This window comes from Agelaius tricolor, unplaced genomic scaffold (assembly GCF_023055355.1).
Source record: "Agelaius tricolor isolate 1412-34295 unplaced genomic scaffold, bAgeTri1.0.p SCAF_14, whole genome shotgun sequence".
Lineage (NCBI taxonomy): Eukaryota > Metazoa > Chordata > Aves > Passeriformes > Icteridae > Agelaius > Agelaius tricolor.
In genome coordinates this window covers 6,347,185-6,370,819 of record NW_027269274.1, presented here as the reverse complement: position 1 = coordinate 6,370,819, position 23,635 = coordinate 6,347,185, and the positions used below count along the sequence as shown (strand labels likewise).

At 43.3% G+C, this 23,635-nt stretch overlaps 1 protein-coding gene across 30 annotated transcripts in view; it reads right to left on the bottom strand.

Annotated features, from left to right (window-relative positions):
- Positions 1–23,635, bottom strand: part of MAGI1 (membrane associated guanylate kinase, WW and PDZ domain containing 1) — a 337,856-nt gene that overhangs the window by 33,176 nt on the left and 281,045 nt on the right. For all 30 annotated transcript variants that reach the window (XM_071439416.1, XM_071439423.1, XM_071439422.1 and 27 more), the window contains 3 exons: positions 23,044–23,226; positions 20,826–21,446; positions 4,935–4,966 (listed from right to left, as the gene is read on the bottom strand). In XM_071439416.1, the coding sequence (XP_071295517.1) occupies positions 4,935–4,966; positions 20,826–21,446; positions 23,044–23,226 (836 nt within the window). The remainder of the gene's footprint in view (positions 1–4,934; positions 4,967–20,825; positions 21,447–23,043; positions 23,227–23,635) is intronic.

The window sequence follows — 23,635 nt, the reverse complement described above, 5'->3', positions numbered from 1 at the left end:
AAATATCTAAACCAATTTCCAACATTTTTAGCTTTTTAAGTGGTAAATGAAGCTAATTCACATGTAGCCCTTCAATTTTTTATGAAGCCATTTTAAAACAGCTATGCTGGGGATAATCAACTTAAAAAAAACAAAAGCATCTCTCAGTCCAGCCATCTGGATTGGTTTGTTTGGCCAAACCACTAAAACAACTACAAGAATCCTGTGAAACTTTAGGCCAATCCCACTGGAAATAGCTGGTTACAGAATGTGGAGGACAGGGACTAAAATGTGAAGTTTTATTCAGCCCTTAGGGAAATAATGAGAACTCTCTGAAAGCTTCCTGATTTAAAAAGAAACAAAGTTTGAACTTTAAGAAGTGCTCTCACTTTGTGATAGAAAAGGTTTACATTTTGAACAAACTGTGAATTCTGTTTTGTATTTGGATTGCAAATGGAAGTGTCAGCATATATTAAGCAAAACTACCTCTAATTAAACCAGAGTAGCAATTGCAAAAATAGGTATTTTTCAAGAAATAGATGATAGCCTCTTTAGTGGGACTGGTAGTTTTCCAAAAAATAACTCTTTCAAAAAGCCTGAAACATCTCTATTTAGGAGGGGTGACCAGAGCGAGGGCAACATAACCATGGTAATTAGGAATGGATGTAATTAAATTAATCCAAGACAATATTTATTGACTTTCATATCACCAGAGGAGGCCAAAAAGGTTTGGGGCCAAACTTCTTTGCACATGTTGCAGCAGCTTCAGCACATCATAGCCATGAGGAATTGCAGGGGTCTGACCATCCTGGTCCCTGCCATGGGCACTGCTCAGGTGAAGTTTTGTGTCTTGGTAAACAAAAAGCAGAGTTTTCCCAGGAGGGATGAGCTGACCAAATGGCAATGAAAGGATGGCTTGTCCATGTCCTGCCTTGTGCCCAGCTTTAGGACCAATCCTCCTGGGTCTGAACCTCACTGTCCAGCTTGCTCAGTTCGCACACAGTTCCTTTCTGCTCAGGAAAGCAGCAGATGAGCTCAGGGTCTGGCTGGTGACAGAGCAGGAGGCTCTGAGCTCACCCTGAGGTGCTGATCATGGTTTTAATATCAGCTGAACTGCACTGACTTCTGCCAGGAGCTGTGAAGAGCTTGGGCCACTGAACTACCTGAGCACCCCTGATTCTTGAAAGATCTTCTCCAGAGCTGCTGATAAGAATCAGTGGCTCTTCAGGAGGACCTTTACCAGAAGTGGCTAGAAATCAAGGCTGTGGTGACTATCTCGAGTCCATTCAGGCTGACTGCACACTTAAATACAGGTGATGAGATAAAATACTGATTCTGTTTTACAGCCATGACAAAATAAATATATGGGAAGCTGGAGCTTCTCATGCCCTACCCAAACCCCTGGACTCTGAATAAAGAGGGATGTCTTGTACAGACTCATGTGGAACCAATTTCTCTTCCAAAATCAGGACATTGGCAGAGTCCCTGGTGCTGCTTATCCACCCAAAAAAATGTGGTAAATCTCTTGTCTGGGACTAGCTGTGCATAGGAATTGCATTTTTGGTCACAAGTCAGCTATGCTGACAATGCACCTATTTAAATCCAAAAGAAAAACATCAGATTTTTGGAAGAGCTTAGCATTTTATCCCCCCTGCAGTGATCCCATCTTCTGATGATCTAGATGCAGATTTTGTGCTGTAGAGCTTTTTGGAGAAGCTGGTCCTGGCAGTGACAGCAAACTGAGCTGGAAGTGGGAATCTTTGCCCCCTTGTGGAGTATTTTGATGCAAGCAACAAGGAAAAAAAAAAAAGAAAAAAAAAGTTTGCGCTCATCCATGTTATACCAGGATAATTGCAGGGGAAAATGGTATTACAGAGAATTTTCACGCTTAAAATGTATATCTCTAGATGTTCAATACAAAATATTATCCATTTTCATGCAGAAAATAATCAATAGGAAATTAAATGAAAAGAGGAGCAGCACAGACAGCTGCTGGGAGCATGTCCTTGGTGAGGGGAAAGGGAATAAAGAACTTGGACATGTCCAGTCCCATGTACAGCTAGAAAGGGTTTTTTTACTAAATTAGCTCTTTCACCAAGGTTGAAAAACTCTCCTTAAAATCCGAGAAAAGCAAAGTCTGTCAGAAGATTCATACAGACTGACAAACACAGCCCAGCAAACCTGAGCTGAAGGCAAGAAAACTTCCCAGGCTGTGTGACAGCCCCAGCAGCAACAAACCTCTCCACAGCTTTAACAGCTCACCACAGGCAGGAGGTACCAACAGCCTGAAGCTGGCCTTGGGGAATGCAGGGCTGGGGGCTGAGAACAGAAAATAGGATTTGTTTGAGGAATACCAGCCACTGGCAGTAAGAGGGGAATGTGTCTGGGCTTTGGGAAAGGATATGAGGAGACAAGAGAGGGTTCATCTCCTGAGCAAAGCAGAAGATGGACACCTGAGTCGTGACTTCCCTGATGCAGCACAAGAAACAAAAAACAAGCACAAGCTAAGATCAAAGCCAACTACTCCCAGCTCAATGTGTGCTGTCCTCTAACTGCAGCCTGTTTATTGTACAAGGAGTGCTGGAAAAGGGAAATGCTGAGCAAAGGGCCCGGGGGCAATGGGCAGCATGTCCCCCCAAGCCCCACAGCTGTGCGGGGGACAGCCCTTGGTACATGGCTCTGATGGCACCTCCTGTGTTCACCCCATCACTGCCAGTGCAGCAGCAAACTGGGAGTCCCTGGGATTGAGGGCATCCCTAGAAAACACATAGGCACAGTTCAGAGAGGGGATCCCAGACAGGGACCGTGCCAGCAGGGCAGGACTGGCTCCTGCCTGTCGTGAGTGGGAATCCTCGTGGCCAGGAAGGTCAGGCTGGACTCCCTGCTCCCTGCAGTGGAGCAGCAGCCCTTCAACAAACCAAGGACGGACAGTGTTAGACACCACCTCTTCCCTGCCTCTCACTGCTGCCTTGGCCACACGAGCTCTGGGTTGGTGTAAATCCCCCCTGGAGATGCCCCAGGGCACTTTGCCCCAGGTTTCCACGCTCAGTCCCCGCATGGCAGCGATGCCTGGGGAGGAAGGAGCGGCTGCAGTGGCTGAGCCCCGCTGGCTCTGCCCTCCGAGGAGCGGCCGCTCACGATGCTGCAGTGAGTCCAACACCGCTGCTAATTGCGCTGGTGATGACCCCCTGTGCAGCCAGGGGAACAGGAGGCTCTGCTTTTTGGGAATCCTGCACTTTAGAGACAACAGCACCACCTAGGACCGTAGGAAAAATCACTGAAGGAACCCTGAACAGGCTTGGGAGAGGCAGGCGAAGGAACGCCAGCTTTCCCCAGGCTGACAGGCTCCTCGGAGCAAACAGCAGAGAGAAATCTGCTGTTGCACAGCTACACCTGTTTGTAAGCAGCCTCTTTGTTCACCAAGGCTGGATTATCCAGCCATGGATTTACATGCTGCTCAGATTTTCACTGTGCATAGCTGTCAGCCAGAGAGGTGCCTGACACAGCAGGATCCGCTGTGTGTGTGGCAAAGTGGGAGCATCCACGCTCGGGGAAGACCGCGGCTGATGGATTAGGGCCGGTTTAATGACAGAAGTCATAGCCCAGATCGCGTGCAGCCAATCCTGCTCTGACCGGGGGAGAAAGTGGAGGCAGGGAACAGAAACGTGCCAGACACGTCTGTGTTTTCCACACTGGCTTCTGGCTCAGCGAGGGCTGGAGCAGCCCCCGCGTGTGACAGCGGGCAGGGGCTGACAGCGCCGCGATCCGCGAGGAGCACACCCCGCACTTCTGCCTCCCAACATTAATGCGAGCTGACAATGGAAGAGGCCTGGGCTCACATGACTTTAATCAGCACTGCCCTAAGCCATCAGAATCACATTAATTATTTCAGGGCTTTCTTTTTGGATGAGCAGAGAGCTCGTATTAAAAGCAAGAGCCTTCTGCTCAGCCGCCTCCTAAACCTTTTGCCCAGGTTTGCAGTGAGGTGGGCTGTGCCCAGCTGCAGGTTTTGGCATGACCAGGGACTGTTGGTGAAGTTTCACACCACCTTCCAGCACGGCAAATACCTCACTTGCTTTGCTTCCCCAAAACTCCTGGCAGAGAATTTTGTCTCTCCCCCACTCTCAACAGATAAGTGCAAACTTTCAGGCTTTAGGTATTTCATTCCCTTTAAAAATAAAACATTGCTTTTTGTTGCATACAAATAGCACATTAATTTCTTCCATAATATCATTCATGGAGCTTTAACGATACTTGAGATCACGGCTTCCGTGCTGCTAGCTGAGATGCTAAGATGTTTCCAGGTAACAGCTTTACATGGAAATACATTCGGGGGGGACAAGAAAATATTGTTCTGTTGTTGCTTTTCTAAAAGATCTTCCTTCTAAGAGGAATCTTACACCTGCAGGACAATCCTGCTCAGTATGGAAATGCTTCCAGAGCAGCTGGAGCACTCGGACAGCTGGCTGTATTCCCTGAGAACTGTAACCATGCTCTGTTCATGCTTTGTCTCTCACGACAAGGTGCATGCTTTCCCATTCTGTTAATAATTCAGCCAAAGGTTCTCAAGAAAACTCATTGAGTTAATGGAAAAGGTTGGTGCCTATGAGCACCCGACAGGAATTGGTATCTAGCAAGAAGGTGGAGCCTCCCATCTTTCCAAAAGGAAACAATAGCTTTTTTTTTTTTTTTTTTTGGTAAGTTAAACGATAGAGAAGCTCATCTGTCAGGGAAGCGGATTTGTAAACCTGAGGCTTTATTTGCAAACAAGTCCCCCTTCCATACTGCATCCCCCTCTGGTCTCCCCATGCAGCAGGAGCCGTGCAAGGTAATCATGGTTGCAACAGAACGACAACTTAAAACAATCGAGACCCAGAAAGCAAACAAGCCAAACTCATGCTTTTTCCCCTTCAAAGCAGACAAACAGACAGAAATAGTAGCTGAAAAGTGCTTACCGACTTTGGGCTCTTCTTTGGGACTGGCAGTCCTGAAAAATGGCAACAAGGGAAAAATAAACATTAGCATTAAGCGTTACCTTCCCTTAAAGAAAAAAAAAAAAATCCCTAGGTGTATGATCCGAAGGTAGCCATCTGCAGAGTTATGTCAGCTCCAGCTCTGGCACCGGAGTTAGCAGTCTGTTCATATCGAATCAAAGCCCGGCGAGAGGCAGAGCCAGCCAGAGCCGGGGAAGCGGCAGCGGGGGGAGAGCTCTCTCTGCATTAGCTACGCTGCCTTGTGCTGCAGAGAGAAACCCACAGCCCTCAGCGCTGCCCAAACCCAGCGCCTGCCTGGGCAGAATCTCAAATGCTCCCCTGGATTACAGGAGGTTTAGCTCACAATTAAGCCGGGGCTCTTTCCTCTTGACGCGATTGCCTCGGCGGTTTTGATCGGACCAATCGCGGCGGCGCAGGGGAAACAGGTTGATTTTTTAAAAAGTATTTCTCTAGGAATTGATTTTTTTTTTTTTTTTCCCCGAACGGAAAATGTGAGTTGGGTTTGAGCTGAGAGGTGTGGGCTGGGCAAAGGAAAACAAAAGCATGAGGAAGAATAAGCTTTTCTCCCTACAATTATGAATGTCACTGGAAAAACACAGGTTTTCCTTCCTGTCCATCCTAAGTGGAAATCTTTGAGATTTTATCTATTAGGTATAATTTCAGAGAGCTGTGGCTTGAGAACAGTGCCCTGACCCCTGGGGGGGATGCTAGGGAGCTTGGAGAAGCAGGGCTTACACAGATTGCAGGTGATGTAAAGGAACAAACACCAGGAGGGCATCAGGGAAGGTTTTTTCAAGGATAATTTTGCATTTTGAAGCAGCCTCTTACTCAGTCTGTGATGAGCAAGAGAACTCAAGTGATATTTCAATCAGCTCCTTGTGCATAGAGCCTAGTTGCCAGCAGCAAAGGAGACGCTTGCCTGGGGATTTACCTACAATTCAGGAAAAGCTCTTTCTTGAGGTCAAGACCTCCCTTTTCCCCCCGCTGTTGGAAGAGAGAGGAAACCCCCCATATTTTTTTTCCTCTGTGTGACACTCCAGAAACAAACATAAACCAAAACACAGATTACACTCCACATTAAGTGCTCAGTAATTCAGATGTTTGAAATCTGCTTTTGTCTTTAGGATGTGATTTATGTGGCATTTATGCCGCATTACGTTTTCTACTTTATGCATTTTGTTTATTCTAAACCCCATGCCCTCATATAACTTTTACACAGAGAATAAAACAAGCAGTGTGTGTGAATTACAAATCTGTCTAGGAAGATGCTTATTTTAAGGTAATTTGGGAGATGTTAGCACTGAATAGGGAAGATCCACAATTAAAAATGATAATCAGAGCACAATTTGCTGCTACTCTCAGACTGGGATGCATACTGTAAGGAGTATTTTAAATGAAATATTTTCAAGCTTTTGAGGAATATCTGTGCTCTGCATGTCACTCTGATGCATTCCCAGCCAATAGCTGATACTCCTCCAGGCACTGATTGATTGAGGGACAATGAAACATCAAACTGTTTGAACTAAACAATCGAGACTGCAGCTTCATTTCTGCTGATGGGGACTGTGTTTGTATAATATCCTTAAAGAGGAAAACACTTCATAACGTTCGTGGCAAATCACATTTTTAACAGGCATCATTTATCACAGAGATAAACACACAGATAGAGATTCTCCTCTCTCTCTCCCTCATTCCACATGCATGCACACACGTTTACTCTCCCTTTCCAAGAGATGATCTTTCCTATTAAATCAATACATGGAACACATCCCCATGCACACATGCACCCTTAACAGACCAGCACGAGACAGAAAGGATTTAAAACATTTTAAATGTTCCCTCCAAAAAATAAAGTGGAAATGCAGGTGAGCTGCTGGGTCAAATTGTATCAGAATTCAGTCTATTACATCACCAGCATTAAATATTAAAATTTAGTAAGGATGAACTACTGAACAAACCTTTCCTTCAAAAGTTTGTCATTAATGTTGGCTATTCCAACCCCAAAAGAGATGGAAAACAATTGAAAAATAAAGGAAAACATATCAAGGCTATTGTTTGGTTGGTCCTTCAGAGGCCAATGAATCTTACAGTGTCACTGCTCTGTGCCAGACTTTGCTGCAGAACAAGCAATAATTTACTTCTTACCAAAATAAGTGACTGCAGAACATGTTAACAAATGTTGGTAGTTTTTCATGGGACAAGCTTATAGTCAGGGGAATAACCTGTCTGTACATTTTCCTGTGAAAATATTATTTATTCATCTAATTAGGGTCTCATTTTAGAACTCCAGTTCCTGGCACAGCAGGCCAAATGAGCAAATGATAGGTGTAATGGGGAGCTTTCATGCTCAGATGATGGAATGGATACAGTATTTAACAGAGATGAACACAGAGTGCTTGAATAACCCCCAAATCCTGGGAGCTCCACCAGCAAGGAAATGCTGAGCGTTTCCAAAAAGCTTCTGGTGAAAACATTTCCCAAGCCTATGAATTTGGCCTTAGGATTCCATTACCATGGAATCCCAGCACTGCTCATGCCATGCCTTGCTTGGAAGCTCATCCTCTTGGCTGCCCCGTTCTCTCCTGAAGCCTCACTGCAACTTTTTCAGAGGTAAATGGGCCAAGCATAGACTGAACGCCCCATCTGCATCTTTTTGGCACTATCCAGCTTTTGGGTGGTTCTATAAAGGGCTTCACATCCCTCGCTAGGAGAAGCCAGAATAGTAATAGTTTATTGCTGACATTGCAATATAATTTCCCTGTGATTTGATACCTATAGGCATCTCTCACTAGTACCTGAAATGCATCTTCTGATTTTGGGAGGTTTTGGAGATACAGATTAGGGAAGATGGAAGAGTCAAGCAATCACACAGGGCTGTTGTCACCACAGAGTTAACAATGTTTTAAAACAAATGAGCACATCTGGTAAACAATGTCAATATGACCTAAAACCCCTTGAATGGGCTCATTGTAGCTACTTACTAAATGTGCCTAGAATTAAATTAATTAGAAAACACAAATTACTTCCCTCTAAATAACAGTGTAATAAAGCAACTGCTTAATGAAAAATATCTGTGATCAGTGAGCAATCCACAAGAACAAAAAAAGGGATTGTAATCAAACTAAATTCATAGACCCATGAGCAAAGCAAGAAAGACTTCATACAAGGTTAGTCAAAAATGAGTCAGACGCAGGGATCTAAATTAAACTAATTATCACAGAGATTATTACATTTATCTTAACAAAACCCTTTCTCTTTTTTTCCCTAGTACTCCCTAAAGCTCTGTGTACAGCTGGCTGCATCCATCTGCTCAACTACATTTTGTAACATAGGGGAAAAAATACAAATCATTAAGCAAGTTTTGTAGCATGACTTCAGCACTCTTAATGCCACTACCCATGAGGAGCTGTACTTCTGTTGCATGACACTGTGTTATGTTGTGAGTGATGTGACCCATGAATTAAATCCATAATTCAGCTTATTTCATATTATTTGTGTTAACTGTGCAGTCTTGAGTGGTAAAACTTTTGGGGAGCTGTAAGGTTGCTAACCCTATTTATGATGAGCTCATGGAAGAACACCTGGGACAAAACTTGATCTGAAGTGTTGCTGTTTCTAACATGCAATTTTTAAAGGGACATTTTTTCCTCAACTCCTTTGTCTTTATTGCAACCTAAGTAACACAGGAAGACCACAAAACATGGCAAACTCTGCTTTGCTGAGCATACACAGAATGCAATGTGTGACTACAAACCCACACCACAGCCTGGGCCTGCTTCTGGTGAGAGCTCAGAAGGCCACAAACACCCTAAAATTACCTAAATGGACAGCAGACACAATGTGCCCTATTCCACAGCCCTGTGTTTTAGAGGTAGTTGAATTTAAAGTAGAATTTAAAGTTGAATGCTAAGGAAAACTTAACTCCAGGCACTACAGGAGTCATGCAGTCAGCCCATCCCAACAGCTTGGACATGTGGAGGCCAGCTGCTGTGAATACTTCACTTTTCACCACACATACACACACATATGCACACAAATTACATATTTCAATGAGATTTCAACTGAAGTTGGAACAATTCAGTAGTTTGCACAACCCACCCACAGGACAAAGGCTCCTGGAGTTGCTAAGAGCCAGTGTGGAGGCCTTGCTATCATCTTATGTATGGATTACAATGTCTGCCTACTGCTCAACAATTTTGATTTTTGGGGTGGTTTTGCACTTGAAAGAGAACAGCTGTTTCTATATCTTCACTTCTCAGAGTTCCTTAACTCATCCAACACCTTGGATGGTCACTGTGGACCATCTATATCCAAGACCAAGACAAGCCAAAGGTGAGTCTAAGGAAAGGTCACCCATGAGGTTTTGCCCTTATATCACCTGCAGCCCAGAATGCACCAGTGCTGAAAATTAATTGGGGGATGAAGGAAAACACAAGAAAATAAAGATTTCGGACTGTGTCCCAAGGTTAACATTTACAGAGAAAATGTTCCTGCCTGGAAAAAAAATAAAACCTTCAAGCTTTCTAAATAGCACTTACACTGTGCTGAATAAAAACCAAAGGCTGTATCAAAGAAAACAGACACTTTGAAAGATGAGGTTTAGGTAAAGTACTGGAGTCAGGGGGTGCACAGCCATATACCTGGCTTTGAACATTGATCTGTGTGCAAAACAAGGAACTTTAAATAATTAAAGCTAATGGCCATTAGTGCTGCTGGGGGGGCAGGGGACAGGAGATTGGTGGTGACAAAGCAATGCCCTTGGTTCCCTATGATCCATTGCCAAAGAATTTCTGATAAAGGACAAATACCATCTAAAAGAGTAGATGGAAGTTTATCTTTTCCAGACCAGAACAATCAGCAGCAAGAGAAGCAAGTCTGTGCAAGCATAAGGGGAAGAAAAAATCAAGAAGAAATCCCCTACCTGTCCCTGCCAAACTTTTCTGCTCGTCATCGTGATTTGCATAACAAGAGTGACACTGCACTAGCAAAAAAAATTAGCTATGCAATATAAGCTTTGAGCAAGAGAATAATTTACACTGCAGTAATATAACCCTGCCATAAATCAAGTTTGGTAACTACCAAATGCAGTGAAAAATGCTACATTTCTGATGCTAATGTTCAATGCTAATGCCACAAAAGCAATGTTTTGAAGAGATCATCCTGGGCATTATTAACCCACTGTCACTGACGAAAAACATAATGAGGCATAGAATATTATTGCCATTAAGAAGAATTTCAGTTCTAGATGCTCTAAAGATGCTAAATTTTATTAGCCTCAAATACTCATTTTTGGCTGGGATGTTGAACAATTCCCTGCCATTAAAGTCTCAGTCATATTTTCAGCATCTCAAGTGAGAATTGATTTTAGAAGCAATGAAAAAAAATACAGGCTAATAAAATGCTATTTAATTACTATGAAAATATAATTTTAACTATGCAGTAATATATAGATAAGATAATTCCAAGACAGTAAGGTAATAAAGAGATTGAAAATTAGTGTGACAATTACCCATCTAGCCTATGGTTGAAATCATGTCAGCAGTTCTTGTATTTTTATTTTGAAGCTCATTAAATAAAGTGCTTATCATAAAGCTCAAGCTGTCAGAGTCATATGCTTAGATGAAAACCTTTGTTGATATTTAAACAAATATGTACATAGACATTAAATTTCTGAAATTTCACAAATTTCAGAGGCTAAACACTAGAATTGGAAAGTAATTACAGACCCCCACATCCTTCTTACACATTTAAGGGGCTGTGGACACACAGTATTATGTATCTATTTTTCATATACATAAGCATATCTGTGTGGCTATCCATGAGGGTAACTTTCCTTTTCCAGAAGCCCACAAAATCCATCACTTACAAGCTTTATTTCTGGAAACCCTTGCACAATTTTTGGGGCATGCTGCAGTTTCGAAGGTGCCCAGTGCCATAACTCCTGTCCCAGGGCATGATCATGGAGATGCCAAAGGGCAGCAGCACCTCCAGGCCAACCCCACTGCCACTCCAAGCTCAGGACAGAGGACACTGGGGAGGAAAAACCATATTTTGCTACAGTCACATCTGTATTTATCCTGCTCAGTGACAGTGTTTGTCTTCAGACTTACCACAGCACTGCCACAAGGTGTAAATCCATGTGCTCAAACTGGGTGGCTTATGGCAGATTCTTGTGTCTCATATCTGGAGAACAGCCTGTACAGAGGCTCCTGGCATTAGCTGGATGCTGCTATTAATATATAACATCCCTTAATAATCAGCTAGCATTTACAGAATGCTCAGGCAGATTCAGACCTGAGCAGTGCACACACACATGGCATGCTAAAAAGCTCTACTAGAGGACAATGGTTTTATGGGTGCTTTCACAAAACATCACTTCATTAGTCTGAAAACAGTTTTCTATTAAAATAGATCATGACCTGATATACTCTCAAGGATGTAACCTGTACAGAAACTAATCCTGAAGGATGGAAAGAAAACTTCTGGGGACTGATATTTACCTGCACATCCCTACCTACTTCACCAGGTCCTGACCTGTCCCAGCATCCTCAGCCAGCTGTGTCACCTTCCTGAAGCTCAGCCTCCTCCACCAAGTCTCTCTGGCCTACAAGCCCTGCCAAATGCTTAAGCCCAATTTATGATGCACTGCAGGTCTTCTGGCACTAAAGGCACAGCTTAACTGACTCTTAAAGCTGGTATAACCTAATTACTATCACCATCACAAGAATAAATCTATCTGACTGAGGCAAAAAAAAAAACCCATTAAAATAAATAAACATAAAATCCCAATGCAGAATGGGAGAAACATTTAAATTCAGAATGGAGAGACTTAGAGACATGCAAACAGATATTTAAAAGCAATCCATTTCAGAACAAAACCATTGACTACTCCATTACAAAGTCATCCTTCTTCCTCAGTTTTGCCCACCTGCTATTGCTTTTAATGACTCTCCAAATGTATTTAATTACAGTGATAAACAGAGACCTTTCTTGGATCTCTGACACCTCATTACTTCTGTTATGGCTGGTTATTATAATGCCAAATCAAGGCAGCAGCTACTGCACCTACCTGCAGTGTGGCTGATAAAAACTCATTATTTACTTGCACACCAAAATGTCACCCAGGCAGTATGTAAGGGTAGGAGGAAAAGAAAGTGGAACAAAACCTTCCTTGCTGCACCCCCAAGTCTGCTCCACTTCCTGCTGTGCAAATCCTGATGAGGATGTGGGAGGCACATCTCCAGCTAAATCTGCCTTACCTAATGCACAGTATTAGGTTCTGCTGTGCCACCTTGTGTTACATCACATCACATTTGATATAAAACAACACCGTGTGGGTTTGAGTTGCTCCACTTACACCACTTCAGCATTTAATACCAAAACCCAATCAACATAAGGTGAAAAAAAAAAAAAAAAAGCAAGAACTTTCAAAACCTCAAGCTAGGGAGGAAAAAAAAGAAACCTTTTAGAAAGAGTTTCAGAGCTCTCATCTTTCATTTGATAAGCAACCTGTTTTATTCTCATCTCAGAGCCTACTGCTTTCTGCAGGATAGGATGGTTCTGGCAATAAAACATCCTGATGAGGAGATTTCAGCCATGTTTTTTTCCTTCCAGCATTCAGCAAATGCTTTGGTTTTCTTACTGCTGCTAAAGCAGATCCAGATTCCCTGCCACAGAAAGGCAGCCATGCATGTAACGTGCACACCACCATTATTGTGCTGTCAGCACACAGGACTACACAAAACTGACATTATTTCCCTATTCCAAACATGTTAATTGTTCATCTCCTTAGTGATTAAAGCACAGGTTTCCTCCTGGCCTTAAAGCACTCTTCATGAAATAGCAAAAAGCTTTAGAAGATTATATCAACCCTTGAAATAAATGCAAAATGTGTAACAAAATGCCAAATAATGAATCAGCAACTGCTCTATCCTATTTTACACTTCCAAGCAACTCTGGAGCTCAGATGACACATATATCTGGGGGACACAGGCTATAGCATAGATAGGCCATGCTGCCACAAAAATGCAGGCTAGCTCATGTAAAGCTGATGCTGACCCAAAAAGCAGATTTCACAGGAATCTCTTCATTTGCTTACTCATTTCTAGGAGAGAATCTGTGCAAATGGAGTTAATGAAGGGTAGCTGAGGGGAAAACACTTGGGCCTCCAATGCCTAACAGATTAGTGTCAGCAATTCACATGTATCACACCAGCAATAGCTGGAAATTCTGCAGCCAATTAAAATGTTCATACCCCAGCAATGCTGAGTCTTCTTCATTATCAGAACTATAATTATAAAGCTGCTTGTTATGGAATCAAATGTTCATAGGACAATGTGCTTTGTTTGGAGTTCCTTGGCCTCCTGTGGTTTAGGAAAGGCAGTTGAATATGAATAATAAAGCTTGGAAATAAAAAAAATAATAAAATTTAAAACCCCAACTTTAATGTGGTATTTTTATATCTGGAATTTTGGGAGCTAAAGGTAGGGTTTTTGCACACGTGGGCTTTTTGATATTTGGGTTTGTCAATTAGTATTTCAACTTGATGCTTTGTACTGAAAAACTCCAGCAGGACCTGGCAATGTTAATTGATTAGTTCCTGCAAATGCATTATTTATATGAACGTTAGGAACATACATTAAACTATTCAGTGTCTGAGCATGCTACCAACAATTACCCTTAGTGACTGTAGAATCTCTAGGAGTGAAAAACCTGGGTGAAACCCTGCTGCCTCCTGGAGTCCAATGGGAGCTTTGCCATGGACTCTAGCATCACCAAAAACCTCCCCCCTTTGTGTTTTTGGTCAGCAAAGTCATCCCAAACCTCACAAATTCAGATCATCAAAAACAAACTACTAATGTCACTAAGATTAACACCTGCAAAGCACTTTGAAGGAGAAAAAACACCACGTAATCCCAACATACTACATTATTTATCAGACGACCTGATTTTAAATGTTAAGTTCGGCTTATTTTTATCACAAAGAGAAAACAAGTTTCTGCTTGCTTGCTTTACAAAACCAATTACAGAGATCAGTGTATGGTGCTGCATAACAATACCCAGCATTGTCCCAAAAAGGCGTATCTAACACTCCCGAGCTGCTGCAGGAAAATTAACTCACACACTGGATTGAAACACATGCACATAAGCAATTCTAATGAGGGGTAGGAACTTCAAACTTCTTATTAAAAATACCTAAACTTTTAACATTTCCTTTATTTCATCTTTTCCTGACTTTAACTGATTTTCCTGTCTGCTCCTTGATATACTAGTGCCTAATCAGAGCAAGGCTGTGAGAGAATAGCAAATGTTACATCAAACTTGCTTTAAACCTTTTTAAAAATCTCAACAGCTTCTTAGAACATAATTCCAGTCATCAGAGAGAAGAGAATAACAAAGAGTGACTTGGTGGTTTGGAAAAAATAAGACTCAGCTACTCCCAACTAAAGGCTGCCCCAGTCCTGCTCCTTCCCTGCACCTAAATTTTAACAATGCCTTTTTACTAGGATTGTCTGTTTTCAGAAAATGGCAAAAAGGCACAATGCAAAACTTTTAAAAACATCTCTTTTCTAACACAGTTTGTAAACCAGCTTCAGTAATCTGACTGCCTTCTTGCCAGGCAAAGCTCTTTAAAAGAAACAGTAACAAAAATAAACAAGAGGAAACAATTGAAGATAGATTTTTAAATGCCATACGATATTCCAAGTCAAACCAGGAAATCCATAACTCTGGAATTATGAAGTAATGACCGTGGAATACAAAGTAATGAACTTGAAAAATAAATCTTGGTCTTACACCTGGACATATATTTCTTCAAGCATACTGCAATTCTGATTTCCTAAATCAATCCTAAATAAACCGCAGTGAGGGGTGCCTATGAGCCTGGATGTATTATTTGTACCACAATATCAGGTATTTTTCAGCATACAGCTCAAAACAACCTCTACTGAGTGACAAATTGAAAGATTCAACAAACAGGTTTGGTGGAAGATACCTGAGTAGAAGGTACTGGGAGAGCTGGTGGTCATGGACAGAAGGTAAGACAAGAAAAAAAGAGGTGATTTGAAAAGGGATTTTTAGATAGCTTAGAAATCAACTGAGCACACCAGAGGGCAGAAAGGAATTAGATGTGCCCCTGTTCTGGGGGTCCAGGGAAGGAGCTGCCCCAAGGAAACCCAACCATGATGGTGGCAATGAACGATGCCTGGCAGCAGCAGCTCTGTGCTCAGCCAGATGGGGTCCAGGGAGCTCCTAGGTAAAAACTCAGCACAAAGACCTCACTATAAAGCTCTGCTCCCTCTCTACTGGGGCTGAAAACACTGCTGGAAATGGTGAACTTTTCTTCCCATTCCACAAGCTTTGGCACTGGCAAACGTGCTCTGTGGTAACCATCAGATGACTCCCAGGCTGTGACTTTTGTCCCAAATGCAGTTTGGACTCACTCTCTCTCTAATTCAGCAGCTGCTAAGACAGTTTGAAACTTTCTGGCAGCTCGATGAAGTGGCATGACTTTCAACTCACTCTTCATTGCAAGCCTAAAGGGTAAACAGAAGTGAGTGGCTTGTTTAAAAGAGTTCAGGTCTGCACTGAATAGCTGATTGCAGCTCTAATTATACTGTGGTTTTACATCATTAGGGATAGCAAATGAAAAGGAGCTCTAATTCCACCACTTCTTTTTTTTTTTTTTTACCACTCAATGATCCAGTTCCAGGTAAAGAAAGGAAGAGGAGACTTCATTTCCAGGTGGGAATTCCAGAAAGGGAAGGTCCATACTTCTTAAACCTACTGACTTGAGGACCAAGTGAGCAGGACTACTAGAACAGACCTCTCCCCATTTCCACCAACCTCACTGCTTCCCACAAGCACCTTTCATTCTATTGAACCATAAATAGGGAAATTACCATGGACTTTACATGAAGATAAGACTCAGGTAGCCACAGATGGGCATTTAGACAAGTAGATGTTGTATTGATTCTTCCCATAAAATACATTTAGTTTTGACACTCTTGTGTATATCTATAAACCTATTTAGCATATATATATATTTATTTATTTATATTAAATTGTTTTTTTCAGAAGATGTATTTCCATTCCCCAGTTCAATGTGAGTTTGGCACTAGGCAAAGCAATTAGAAATGGCACTGATTTGCACATGACATGTGAGTGACATTTCACCTGCGTGCCTTTACTTTGATCTGGACCAAAGTGGGAACACATCTTCCAGGGGATTATGTAGATCAGGCTAAGGTTTATGCTATTTTTGACCTTCCAGTGAATAAAGATGCAACTAAGCACTAACTGTGAGAGCTCTGAAGGTAAATTGTCTGTTAAAACCTGCACGAACACTCACTGTAAATCTTGGAACTGAACACAAACTAAACACATATATTTTGGTTAACCTGAAGACTGACCTAAAAAAAGAGGTAAAAAAGGAAAAAAATATCCTCTTTAATCAGAGGCAATTCACAAAACATAAAATACATTAAAATTTTCTCTGAAACAAATATTAGATCTTAGTGATTCCAAAAAATACAGCACAGTAGTTTTGCAGAATAACTTGTTCTTATACAGCCCCCCACCTGTTCCAACACAGGCACAACTTCCAGAATAGAAGTCCCTTGGGAAGCAGTGAAATTATTGTGACAAAATGTTTCTTGTATTATGAATAGAGTCTGTGCAGAATGAAGAGGTATTTGAGAATTGCTTATTTCAGTTGATTACAGTACATAGGCAAAGCTTCAATGACTAATGGATTTCAAGTGGCAAATAATATTACTTTGTTACTTTGCTTTCTTTTTTTTTTTTTTGTAGAAAGTACTTCATGTACTTGGTAGGTACAAGGTTAAAAGAATCCTTTCAGCTACAAACATTCAAAATAAAGTTGTACCTTTTACAGCCACCTTAACAATAATTCTTTAAAATAACCAAGGTATGTAATCACAATTTCCAGTGCAGGGACAAAAACATATGCTTAATTCTGCATTTTGTAGCAGCAGCACTGGTTTACTTTCAGGTGCAGAGCTCTCAAGTGGTGCTGCTGGGTTATCAAGCACCTCCTCTGCTGTTGCAGGCACCATGTCCTGTCCCCTTCGAACGTGCTCAGCTTCACCTTCAGGCAGTAAAGCCTTCATGCCTCCTCCAGTTTGACTTACAGGCTCTAATGGCTTGGCACCCCCTTCTCATTTCCAGTTTAAATTACTCTCAGCCAAACACACAGTTGTTCAGCCAGCTCCTTCATTTAAGTACCTTCTATGTCTCCTGCCTAATAGAGACAATAATTATTTTGTCCCCTCTGTCCCTTCATTTTGCTAAGCAAAATCAGCTTTTCCAGTCAGCCCAATCAACTCTCTGCACCCTGGGGGGGCTGAACTCTTTCTGAACCCCTCAAGATCAGTGAGTTTTATCCAGTTTTATCCACTTATAGGTGAAACAGGAAAACAACAGCAGTGTGACTGATCCTACAGAGGAGAATAAGGAGAAGAAAATACAAAAAAATTAAACTAGATACAGACAAGGTAAATTTTCTACGAGGCCTCTGGAAAGCAAATTCTCAGTGATCTGAATTGGTATTGAAGTATTTATCCCAATCCTGCAAATGATTTTAGATGACACCTGAGCACACAGAGGGGGCATTTCAGCTTCACCCCTCCTGAAATCATCAGGATTCATCATCCTTGTGTTCCTCACTCAGAGGCAGCAGCAGGATTTGCCCTCTCCCATAAGCCAGTGCATCAGCTGAACACACTTCACAATAAATATTTCACAGGCTGTTCTCAGCAACTCTGCGTTTGCATTTTAACAATTAGACCTCCTTGTTGGGAGTGCACCAGCAGCTTGGAGCAGGCAGAGCTTTTCCTGTGTATTGCACATCTCTTTCTGATATTTTTCTGCTTGATTAGTAATCACTTTGAACATCCTTTCAGCAGCTCTTGGATACAAGCCTTGGCATCACAGGGATGCTTCCTGCACAGCGGGACTGAATGCAAGCTGGGCTGAAGGAAGGATGCTGACAGCAGCTGAGCACTTTCCTCACTGGACACCAGAGGGAGGAGGAGGAAAGGACAAGTGACAGAGAAGCTGAAGAACAGCTTCAAGAAAGAGCCCTGAAGGAGCTTATCAGACACCTGAGCCAAATACATTTCTGCAATCGCACCAAAATAAAGAGCGGCGCCTTGTCTGGGGATGGTGCTGCTGAGGAGAGACTTGGCAGGGGCAACAGGAGGTGAAGTTACAGGGAAAGGACCCGAGTGCAGCAGCACTGAGAGCCAGGTGGATTTCAGCCAGTTCCACCTTTGTTTTTTTAAATACTTTAGGTTGTAACGGACCTTAAAGATCATCTAGTTCCAACCTGCCTGCTGGGCACAGGACACCTTCCACTGTCCTGGGGTGTCCAAACCCCATCCAGCCTGGCCTTGGACATTCCCAGGGATGGGACAGCCACAGGTCCTCTGGGCACCCTGTGCCAGAGCCTCACCACCCTCACAGGGAACAACTTCTTGCCAATATCCAATCTAAACCCACTACTAGTTTAAAGCCATTTCCCCTGTCCTGTCCCTACATGCTCCTATAAAAAGTCATTCTCCAGCAACCTTGTAGGCCCCTTTACATCCTGGAAGGTGCTGTAAGGTTTCCCTGAAGCTTTCTCTTTCATGTTGAGCAACCCCAGCTCTCAGCCTGTACTCACAGCAGAGCTATGCATACCCTCATGCCTCTGGTCATCTTGGCGGCCTCCTCTGGACTGGCTCCCACAGGTGCAGGTGGTTCCAGTGCTGGCCCCCAGCTGGATGCAGTGCTCCAGGTGGGGTCTCACAAGGGTGGAGCAGAGGGGCAGGGTCCCCCTCTCACCTGCAGGCCAGGTGCTGGATTTCTGGGCTCTGAGTGCACATGGCTTGGGCATGGCCAGCCTCTCATCCCCCAGCATCACCTTAGAAGACTTGAACAAACCTGACAGGTTTGGGTCTGAGGCTTCCACTGTGCATACTCTGCTTGGCTTCTCTACCATAGCTTGAGCACCTTGGTCCAGCTTGCCTCTGGATGTGAGGAGAACCTTGTTTCAATAATAAACTGTGGGCCAGGGCCACCAGGATCTCCAAGTTCTGTACCCCAAGAACATGAAATTCAAAACTGCTCTGCTGAGATGGAAATGTGAGGACCCTGAAGGAGGGAGGGAGACAGTTCAAGGAGACTGACATGGTACCTTATCTAGGAAGGCGATAGCAAATGTGGTTAGTATCTTGATTAAATTAAAAAAAAATTAAAAAAAAGATTCAACATGATTATCAGGGAACTATTTACTATTTTATTAAAACTAGGCTTTTATTTCCTCATCTAAACTTTTCATTATGCCTTCAAGGCTTTAGGAGGATTATTAAATGTCAGGCACAATTCAAATAATTAATATATGGTGTTACCAGATATATATGCACTCTCCAGGAGGATTAATAATAGCTGCTATTTTTCTTCCAACCATATTTTCTCCATAATACATATATTAATCATGAGAATGAAGTGCATTTTTAAAATCTCTCTAGTACTGAAAGTCTTTAAGGAACTCACACTTTGAAAATTGAAGAATTCTTAATATATTCTGTTCTCTACTTTCTAATTTACTATCAAAATACAAAAATACAGTAAGCACTTGGAAAGAAAAGAGTATAGGAAAGGCAGAGCTTTCTCCAGAGCTGCTATTAACTGCAGAATCAATGTATTCAACGCCTTGAAATAAGTCTTGGAAAACAACAAACCAGACTTGTGAAATCAGAAAACAACTTGTCCCTTGTTAAAATGGACTGGCTTTTGGTGTTTACTGCAATCAAAACACTTTAGAAAAGTCAGCAGGAAAGTACTTTCATAGCACACACTCCCCTCAGGGCTGGCTGGGGCTGTGCTCAGCACCTTCCTGTCCCTTTAACTCTGCCTCTGCAGCGAGGTCATTCCTGATATCCACGGAGCACCCACGTGTGTGCTGTCCATAGAACCCTGCATGGGACAGGGAGCACAGTGGGGACAGCCCTTTGTCCCTCTGAGAGCCCCAGTGCCAGGGAGGGAGGGAGAGCTGACCCCTCTGCTCTTGATTTTGCACTCCACAGCCAACCTGGACCTTCCTGTGGGCTTGACCCTACCCCAGCAATCTCAATCCACAGGTTAAAGGAGTGCTGCCTCAGGTTACTTTACACTCACAATGTGCAGGGAAAGAGTTCCTGTGGATGGACTGACCACTGACAGGTTACTTGCCAGCCATTCTCCCTGTGGGCTGCCTGTGGGATGGGTTTTGTACCTGCTGGTGGCCTCAGCAGTGCTAGCAGAAAATGAGCTCAGCTCCCAATGGCACAGCAAACAAATGTGCAGAAGTCACATTGCAATTGCTTACAACTTGGAGAAATTTAAATTCTCTTCTAGGCTCCCAAATGTATCCCAGGTATAATCCTTCCCAATGAAGAGTCATTAAGTATCTGATTTTGAACACTGCAAATTACAGAACATATTACCAGCCTTTTCCATATCTCAGAATAGCTCAAGGAATGTCTATGTTCTATTTAAAACACTCAGGTTTTCTGAGCATGAGACCAGGGTTTGTTATGTAAGCAAAGGTGTAACCACACCACCCTCCTGCCCCTTACCAGCTCTGTGTGCATGTGGGAACCTGAGCATCCCCCACAGTGCACCAACACACAATAAATAATTTTAACCATCGATGTGACCTGACAACTGCCAACTTGGGGCAGTTCCTACATCTCAGGAAAAAAATCCATTTCTACAGAGAAGCTTAGGAGAGCAGATCTTTCGTGACATGCATTTTTTCCTTTTTCTAATTTCAAGAAGAGGTGTTTTAAAGCAGTTTTGAAGCCTTACCTCCTCGCTGCACCAGCAACGTGACTTCGCTTCCCTTAGGACATTCAATCAGCATATCCACCACCTGGTTGTGAGTGAGGCTCTGCACATTCTTCTTGTTGACTTCCACTATGAGGTCTCCCTCCTTCAGGCCGCGGCACCGCGGGCTGTCCACAATCTGTTTCACTCTTTGGCCTCCCCCACCGGGGCTGTCCGCTATAGTAAACCCAAAGCCCATGGGCCCTTTCACTATGTGCACGGTTATGAGTTCAGGCTGCGTGGCTATGGAGGATGCCAAGGACACCGTGTCGTTGGGGTAGCCGTGGGGTCCATTGGAGGAGACCTCGGCCGGGCTGCTGGGCCTGGCCTCCTTTGTGCCATTCACTTTCCCTGTTTTGCTGCTGTGGCTCGCCGGGGAGTCGTAGTTCTCCTGCCCGTTCACGATGATGGGCTCTTTGTCCAAAATTGCCACGGACGTGACCAGGCTGGTGTTGGGGTCGTCGGGGTCGAAGGGCAGGGGGTAGCCCCGGCACAGCTCCAGGTCCACGCTGGCTCCGATGGGGATGGACTGGAAGATTTTCACCACCTGGGCGTGAGTGTGCCCCAGCACACAGGTGTCGTTCACGCTGACTATGACGTCCCCTGCGGCGGACACAGACAGACAGACCAAGGAAATACATTCTGTGCACTGCAGGAAGGGGAGGGCCAGAGCTGAGAGCAGATCTGCAGCACCCACAGCTACCACTCACAGGCAACAGCAGCATTTCAGCACAAGAAAAAGGAGTGATATTGTAAATTCACAGCAAGCTCCATGGCAGGGAGGAACGATGCATCTGACTCCATGTTGTTAGAAGGCTAATTTATTATTTTATTATACTATATTATATCAAAGAGTACTATACTATACTAAAGAATACAGAAAAGATACTCAATGCTAAAAAGATAATAATCAAAACTTGTGACTCTTTCCAGAGTCTTGACACAGCCCTAATTGGCCAATGAGTCAAAACAATTCACACCAGAATCCAATGAAACAATCACCTGTGGGTAAACAATCCCCAAACACATTCCACATGAGCACAAGACAGGAGAAGCAAATGAGATAAGAATTGTTTTTCTTTTCTCTGAGGCCTTTCTCTGCCTTTCAGCTTCCCAGGAGGAAAACCCTGGGTGAAGGAATCATGTTCAGAGAATGTGAATGCCACAGAGCAGTGACACTTGGGCGAGCAAAAACTCTGTGGATTCGTTGCATAAAGCCTTTATATACATTAATGTTTTTGGAAGTGAAAATGAATTGGCTCATGCAAAAAATTAACAAATTTAAATGCCGGTATATGGCCCATTTCACAGCTATTTTGAAGTCCAGCTCTCACTGTTACACGTTGACATATGACAGAAACAAAATTGAGAGCACATGGGAGCTGTAACAGAAGGCTCTCAAATACCAACTGCTCAGACACAGTGAGTGCCACATGTCATGTCTCATACTTCAGCCTGAAATCCAGATATTGATAAAGTTACGAGTCATTTTATTAACACTGGGGCTGCAAAATAGGGATGCTAAGTGCTGTGATGCTCCAGCTGAAAGTGAGGAGTTGTGACCTCAGATGAAGCCCAAGAGAATTTCATAGAATCAAGGTGGAAAACTACCTCCAAGATCATTGAGTCAAGCCATTAACCCAGCAACATTGTGCTTACCCCTAAACCATATTTCATATTTCATATTTTGCAACTAAATTGTGGTGGACCTGATCTCCAGCAAAATGAATTTGCCCTTGGTGCCTCCACACAGGCAAGTTGCAGATTAGACTACTGCTCTGCCCATTCCTTGGGAGTAGCTTTGCAAAGAGGCAAGCAGCATGGCAGAGACACAAACACAAGGTGGTGCAGCCCTACAAGAATCCATCACCCACAGCAGGGAGCAGGAACCCACAGCCTGATGTGGAACCCCACAACTGCTGGCTCCTCTCCTCAGATCAGTGTGGGGAGAGCAGGGGCTGGCAGTGTCCCAGCTGGTATTTTGACACTGAGATGGAATTCCAATACATGAAATGTCCTTTTCCAAGATTCTGGATATATTCCTCAATGTATTTCACTTCCTTGCTTACCAATAGGAAAGCTGAATGCCTTTCCCCAAGAAGGGGATAAAGACTACAGTCCTTTATGAACAGCACTTGAAACCAGCTGCAAAAACACAAACCAAAGTGGTAGTGGTGATTTTGATATAAAGCATCAGTACCTGTTTCCATTTTGCCATCCAACGCTGCAGGACCATCAAGCACCAAACTTTTGATTTGGAGGAATTCATCTGGCTCATCTCCTCCAACGACGGTGAAGCCAAACCCCCTGCTGCTTTTCCTTAGCTTGGTGTGGATGAACTTCCCTTTCAACTCAGAAGGGTTTCGTGTAAAAAAAGGTTTTCCTGTGTAGGAAGTTTGGAAAAAAATCTATAAGCAGGCAGGCAAGAGTGTTTGATCTCTTTTTCCTCTGCCCCTCCCCACTGCAAGGAGTCCATGGACAAACACAGCAGTGTGCAGGGACAGGACTGCACTTCACTCCTGCAGCCTCTCATCTCATCACACTCAGCCTGTCTCCCTGGATCCAGGCATGCAGTAAAAGATGTGAACAAAACCCCAGCACCTGGCACTTTGTTACCTTTGGTCATGCTCACCAAAGCCCCAAGGCTACAAAAGGGAAAACATGCTGCTTTAAAGAGTGGAATGTGTTAAAGCTAGGAATGCTGGGCTGGATGTGTGTCTCATCTCTGTCCTGAGGTGGTTGTATCCATCCTGGGAAGGATGGGGCAGGGTTAGGAGGCCTCCTACTGGAGT